We start from the raw sequence: 7,711 nt of genomic DNA, 5'->3' as shown, positions 1-7,711 counted from the left end.
CATACTACCTCTTGTGTCATATACATGTGTACTTGATTTCATACTTCACAGATCCATGATTTTATTAGTGGGGGCAATCCCTCACCAATACAGATCATTAATCATGGCCCTTCTACACTTTAGTTTCAAAAGTTGCTACAGCTTGGTAAAAAAAAAAAAAAATCATGACTTATAGACAGCTTTTGGTAATAAGTCACTCCCACTTAAAATTTAGCTAGCATGTTCCTCTGATAATAGACATGTAATCTATTGCCAGGCTCACCCTTAAAAGATTTTCTAGTTTGGTGGGAAATGATCAGCTTCTGTTCTATTGACATAGCTTTTGAGAACCCAGGATCACCTCCATGCCACGCAGTGAAGCATGATTGTCAGACTTTAGTGGAAGATAAAAAGTATGCTTTATTCTTCTATTTATGGATTTGAAACAGGGCACTTTTTAAAAATGTACTTTGATTAATACTGTTTATATCTTTTTAGTATGTGTAGTTATTAGTAAACATTTCATTTTAGAGGATACCTGAATTTTACTAGTTTTAAAAGAATTTAATTTCATCTCATATGAATTGTAAAGCAAACTAAAAAGAAATAAATAGCACACAGCTTTCTACCAGATCTGTTTTACAGTATCTCTGCTAATTCAGTTCATCAAATTTTTAATTACTAGAAAGCATGTTGTTAGGCACTGGGGGAGATTAAAACATCCATTAGACACATTTCTTGCCCTCTTGGAGGGTGAGATCTGAAGAAAGATAATTTCTGATTGGATGGAAGGAGTTGGGGTTTTTTGTTTTGTTTTGTTTTGTTTTTAAACTAGATCTGGCATGTTAGCTGAGCTATAAAGAATGAGCACCAGGAAGAAATGAGGTTTGGGAGAGGAGAAGGATATTCCAAGTGTAAAATTCTGTAGCAATATTGCCAATTTATGATCAACTCAGGATCACATTTCCATAGAGTTTATTCTTTCTATTCAGTTGCTTTTCCATTATTGCATTATTTGTTCAAACCACATTGAATATCTTGAAATCTTGGTGAAAAGATATAGTGGTCCCAGCTTTTCAGTTGGTAGAGAGACCATAATGCCAATCAAAAACCAAGTTCCTTTATGTTCAGCCATGACAATACTTCCTTCTACCAACTGCCAGTCCACTGTTACCTTGCTTTTCTCACAAAATAGCCTTGTTGTAATTGTCACATTGAGTATTTCTTCACATTTCTCATTCTCAAAATGTACACTGGGTAAGTCAATCAACGAATCACTCAGTTCTGTTCCATTGAATGTCCAGCCACTGACAACGTTCATTTTCTCTGGAATCAAAATGTGTTCTGCAAAATCCTTTTCAGGGACACAGATGGGAAGTCCATTGCTACCACATTGAATGGGCTCATTAAGCTCTAGCAGTGCAAGGTCGTTCTGCCCCATTTCTTGATCATATCTCATATGCACGTGCTTGCTCTTTATTTTTATCTCTAGTGGGGCTCCTGGTATACCATCTTCACCTGTTTAGTAATGACACAATCACAGATCACTTTAGAAAAGTATTAAAAATTTCCAAAGCAAAGGGAATTCAATCACAGACAATTGTTATTTCTTATGTGATCCTAGCTCCAATAGGACAGTACCCACAAAGGCTACATATGGATAGTCAGTCAGTAATCCCTGTGGCACCTATTTATACATGGTGACAGGATAGAGGTCAATTACGATTTAACAAAAGCCCAGTTGTTTTGTTACTCTTCTCTCCCCTCCCTTCATCCCCAATCAGAATCAAAAGTAAATAAGAGTTGACAATTTCATGCTGTCCTTGAGAATTCATTTTTGAGGTGATGAAATGTTTAACAGGTAGTTGGGAGGAGGAAAAATCAAAACCTGAACGAGCCCATGAACAGGATAACCTGAAAATTGAGGGTTCAGAAATAACTTTTTGATATGTCATTTGATCTTTTTAGGGGTCACAGATTTAGAGCTGAGAGAGACCTCAGGGGACATCTAGTCCCATCTCCTTTTTTTTATAGATGAGGAAACTGAGGTCAAGAGAAACCAAGTGATGTGCCTAATGTCACACACGTAATAAGCAGCAATGAAACTTTTTTCTTTTTTTCCTTTTTTTTTTTTTTGCAGGCAACTGGGGTTAAGTGACTTGCCCAGAGTCACACAGCTAGTGTCAAGTGTTTGGTCTGAGGCCGGATTTGAACTCAGGTCCTCCTGACTTCAGGGCCAGTGCTCTATCCACTGCGCCACCTAGCTGCCCCAAACCTTTTTTAAAATTAGTTTTTATTGATGAGTTCTTTTTGTTTTTTGTAATCAGTTTTCTCCAGTATACTTCTTCTCCTTCTAAGAGTCATCCCATATAACAAGTAGTATTTTTTTAAGACAAGAAAAAGACGAGGAAAAAAATCAGAATAACTGATCAAATACATTGAAAAATCCTGAAAATATATATTATGTACAGTACTTGTGGACCTCCCACCACTGCAAAGGATAGGAAGATCTTCTCATATCTCTTCTTTCAAACCACATTTGTTCTTTAATATTTCACAACATTCATTTTTGGTTAAATCACCATTTTAATTCAGGTCCTTTTATTCCAGCTCTAACACATGTGGCTTCATCATTGAGCCCCTCAAGAATCCATCATTTAGTGACTACACTACTATTGATGTGCCTCTCCTCAGGCAGCAGATTCAGTCAGTCACTAGGACTGTAGCTAAAGCCTTTCCAGGTTTGTAGAATTTGTCAGAGCTTACACTCCACATCAAAATTTAAAATAATGATAATAATAAAAAAATAAAAATTATCTAACACTTTAAGGTTTGCAGAGTACTTTCACATGTTATTTCATTTGATCCTTGCAACAATCCTGGGAGATGGGAACTGTTATTAGCCCCATTTTCCAGATGAGAAAACTGAGTGACTTGCCCAGGATCCCACAATTAGTGGCTGTGGCTAAATTTGAACTCAGAACTTCCCGACAAATCCAGCTTTGAACCCACTGTGCCACATAGCTAGATGAGTACAGCTTTCATGGAGGCTGTATATGTCCCTTTGTGTTCCTAAAAAAGGTTCAAGAACCGGACCCTACCCTAGGTTGTATAAATGTTCACTTTACTCCAAAAAGCTTGAGTTCACTAGATCAGCCCTGAAAAGTCAATTAATTCACCTGTTAGAGTTCTGCGTTGGGGAAGACTGGTGTCTGTTTAAGTTTGCATAGATCTAAGTGTTAGGCTGTTGACAGTTTGAGAAAACTATGCAAAACAGGTATCTTTGACAACATCCCATCTAAAGATGTGCAGTCTTCTCTGAGAGAGCAGTTCTGCTTTTTATACTCATTTCCTGTCAATCTGACCCTGATTCATTCCCCAATTTTAGGGCCCTCTTGGACCACTGCTTCTATGGTAAATAGAGATAAGTTTTATAACCAACACCACACATCATTTACCAAGGTCAGCTCCGAAAGGATTTATGACCTAGATACAAAAAGTCACATCATAAATAAGTTAGAGGAACAAGAAAAATAATCTTGCAGATTATCAATAGACTGTCTTGATTACATAAAATTAATTTTTTTTTTTGGTACAAGCAAATCTACTGTGGCTAAGATTAGAAGGAAAACTAACTGGGAAAAAATTTTGTAGCAAGTTTCTCTGATAAAGACTTCAATTCCAAAGGATTCAAATTGGTAAGAATAGGAGCCAATTGCCAGTTGAGAAGTGGTCAAAAGAGGTGAATGGGCAGTTTGCAGAGAATAGGGGGAAAATAAGCTTTTACATAGTGCCTACTATGTGGTGTCTCGTGTGATCCTCACAACAGCCTTGAGAAATAGGTGCTGTTATTATCCCCACTTTATAGTTTGGGAAACTGAGGCAAACAGCCTAAGTTGCACATGGTCACACAGCTAGTGTCTGAGGCTAGATCTGAACTCAGAGCTTCCTGATTCCAGGCACAACACTGTATCCACTATACCACCTAGTTGCTTCTGTCTATAGCCATATCCATTAAACTGGCAAAGTTGTTAAAAATAGAAAATCACACATTAGCGGGGCTGAAAGAAAACGGTGCTTTAATGCACTATTGGTGGAGCTGTGAATTGGTTTAGCCATTCTGGAAAGCAATTTGGAACTATTTCCAAAAAGTTACTGAGTTGTGCATGTCTTTTGACCCAGTGATGCTATTAGGCTTATTCCCCAAAGAGTTCAAAGGGAAAATTTTTTTGGGGGGGAAAAAATTTATACCAGCTCTTTTTTTTTTTTAGTGCCAAAGAATTGGAAATTAAAGGGGTATCCATCAGTTGAGTAATACTGGAAAATAATATGGTATGTGAATGTAGTGGAATACTATTGTGATGTAAGAAATAATGAAAGAGATAGTTTGGATTTATATGAACTGATGCAAAGTTAGGTGAACAGAACCTAGAGAACAGTTCATACAATAATATCAACATTGTAAAAATTAGCAATTTTGAAAGACTTAAGAACTGTGATAAATGCAGTGATTCATCATTATGCCAGAGAACCAGTGAAAAAGAATGCTACCCACTTCCTGATAGATGGACTGATTAATAAAATGAGACACTCGTTTGTGGACATGGCTAATATGGGAATTTGTTTTGCTTGATTATGCTTATTTGTACAAGGGTTTTGTTTTTATTTTTTTTCCTGTGGTAAGGAAAGTGGGAGAGGAAAAATAAATGCTTAACAACTGGAAAAAATTAACAAAAAATTTTTATAGTGACTTACAGATGTTTTCCAATGTTAAATGATGTTGTATTACTGCATATTTTTATGATGCTATAAAGTTTTCTGCTTTTCTATTTATTTTTATTCTGAATTTTGTTGTTGTTCAGTTGTTTTCAGTCATGTCTGACTTCATGACCCTATTTGGGGTTTTCTTGGCAAAGATACTGGAGTGGTTCACCATTTCCTTCTTGTGCTCATTTTACAGATGAGAAAACTGAGGCAAAAACAGAGTTAAGTAACTTGCCTAGGGTCACACAGCTACTAAGTGTCTGAGGCCAGATTTGAACTTAGGAAGATAAGTCTTCCTGACTCTAGGCTGGGCACTCTATCCACTGTGCCACCTAGCCGCCTCTATGCTGAACTTAATGAACACCAAATAAAATGGGCATTTCCATATGTATAAAACAAAAAAGAAAAACATCTTTCTCCACCATGCCCCCTTCCAAGTACCAGGTACCCTCCCCTGCTTCTCAGCTTCCTTTTATGTATCGTCTTCCCCTAGTAGAATGTAAGCTGCTTGAGGGCAGGGATTGTTTTTATATCCCCAGCTCTTAGAACAGTGTGTGGAACATAATTAGGACTTAGAATTTCCGGGTCAAAGGATAGGGTATTTTAGCCACTTTTTTAGTATAATTCTAAATTGTTTTCCAGAATTGTTGGACTAATTCAGACCTCCACCAATGATGTAGTGACCTATTTTTGTGCAGCCCCTTCAACATTGCCTTTATCCATCATTTGTCAACTTTACCAATTTGTCAGGTGTGGGGTAATACCTCAGAGTTGGTTTGATTTTAATTTCTTTTATAATTAGTGATTTAGAGCAAACTTTCATGTAGTATTTAATCACTTCCAATTCTTTTGAAAATTATTTATACATATTCTTTGACCACTTATCCACTAAAGAATGATCCTAGATGTTTATGTTAGTTCCCTATATATCATGAATTTCAGACTTCTCTCAGAGATATTTGAGGCAAAGATTTAATATCCCACTCAATAGTTTTCCCTCTTATCCTAATTGTATTGGTTTTCGTCATGAAATTAATTTGGTTAAGAATTCTAGCTTCATTTTTCAAATATATAGAGAACTGAGTCAAATTTATAAGAATACAAGTCATCCCCCAATTGATAAATGGTCAAAGGATATGAACAGGCGTTTTCAGATGAAGAAATCTAGCTATCGTCATATGACAAAATGCTCTAAATCACTATTGATTAGAGAAATGCAAATTTAAGAAAAAAAAACAACTCTGAGCTACTGCCTCATACCTATCAGATTGGCTAATATGACAGAAAAGGAAAATGCAAATGTTGGAGGGGATGTGGGAAAATTGGGACACTAATGAACTGTTGGTGGAATTGTGAACTGATCCAACCATTCTGGAGAACAATTTGGAACTATGCCCAAAGGGCTATGAAATTGTGCGTACCCTTTGATCCAGCAATACCACTACTAGGTCTGTATCCTAAAGAGATCATAAAAAAAGAGAAAAGGACTCACATGTACAAATATATTTGTAGCAGCTCTTTTTGTGGTGGCAAAGAATTTGAAATTGAGGGGATGTCCATCAATTGAAGGATGGCTGAGCAAGTTGTGGTATATGAATGTAATGAATTGTTCCATAAGAAATGACGAGCAGGCGGATTTCAGAAAAACTTGGGAAGACTTACATGAACTGATGCTGATTGAAGTGAGCAGAACCAGGAGAACATTGTACACAGTAACAGCAACACTGTGCGGTGATCAACTATGAATGACTTGGTTATTTTCAGCAATACAATGATCTAAGACCATTCCAAAGGATTCATAATGAAAAATGGTACCAGACTGATGGAGTCTGAATGCCAATCAAAGCATATGATTTTCACTTTCTTTGCTTTTGTGTGTGTGTGTGTGTGTGTGTGTGTGTGTGTGTGTGTGTTTCCTTTTGGCCTGTTTCTTCTTTCACAACATGACTAATATGGAAATAGGTTTTACATGATTGCACATATATAACCTATATCAAATTGCTTATCATCTTAGAAAAAAGTGAGGGGTGGTGAGGGAGGAAGGTAGAAAGTTTGGAACTCAAAAAAAATTTTAAATGAATGTTAAAAGTTGTCTTTACATGTAATTGGAAAAAATTAAGTACTATTAAAAAAGAAAAAAATAATTCCATCCTAGCATGACTAAATCTTAACCTATACTATGACGAAATAATCATCAAAGATATTTGGTGGGCTAAAAAATAAAATACTTGATCAATGGAATGTATTAAGTAAACAAGACCCAGAAGAAACTGAACATAGGATCAAGGTATTCCATATAGCCCAAGACACCAATTACTGGACTCCATGTTCAACAAAAATTGTTGAAAAAACTGGAAAGTATCCTGGTAGAAATTAGGGTCACACCAATATCTTATACCATATATCTCCAAATAGATATGTGACAAACATAAAAGGTTATATTTCTTTTTTTTTAAAAAGTTAGAGAAGGGATGGCAATAACTTTCACAACTGTGAGTGAGAATATTAACTAAAGAAGGGATAGAAGTTATTAGAGAAAATAAACTTGAAAAGCTTTTACAAAACTAAAATCAATCGATCCCTTGTTTATTTCTTATCCTTCAACACATCTATTAGGGGATGACTCTTCCCTATGTATCTTAGATATCAGATCTTTATCAGAGTTATTGTTTGTGTAATTTTTTTCTCATTTAAGTGCTTAGAATTAAAAGAGAAGCAGTAAAGTGAAAAAAGCAATCCCACAAAAAAGCTCTGATAAAAGTATGATATCCAAGATATAAGGAATTAATATAAATATGTAAGCCATTCCCTAACAGACTTTTTTTTTTTAAGGCAATTGGGGTTAAGTGATTTGCCCAGGGTAACACAGCTAGTCAGTGTCATGTGTTTGGTCTGAGGCTGGATTTGAACTCAGGTCCTCCTGACCTCAGGGCTGGTGCTCTATCCACTGTGCCACCTAGCTGCCCCC

At 36.1% G+C, this 7,711-nt stretch overlaps 1 protein-coding gene across 2 annotated transcripts in view; it reads right to left on the bottom strand.

Annotated features, from left to right (window-relative positions):
* Positions 1 to 379: 379 nt before the first annotated feature.
* The window catches only part of LOC114046285 (vitamin K-dependent protein Z-like), a 31,182-nt gene continuing 23,850 nt past the window's right edge, over positions 380 to 7,711 (bottom strand). For both annotated transcript variants that reach the window (XM_027866583.1, XM_027866584.1), the window contains exon 8: positions 380 to 1,497. In XM_027866583.1, the coding sequence (XP_027722384.1) occupies positions 983 to 1,497 (515 nt within the window). In that variant the 3' untranslated portion in view covers positions 380 to 982. The remainder of the gene's footprint in view (positions 1,498 to 7,711) is intronic.

The sequence above is a fragment of the Vombatus ursinus genome, unplaced genomic scaffold (assembly GCF_900497805.2).
Source record: "Vombatus ursinus unplaced genomic scaffold, bare-nosed wombat genome assembly UNPS02014781.1, whole genome shotgun sequence".
NCBI lineage: Eukaryota > Metazoa > Chordata > Mammalia > Diprotodontia > Vombatidae > Vombatus > Vombatus ursinus.
This window is presented reverse-complemented; position numbering and strand designations above follow the sequence as displayed.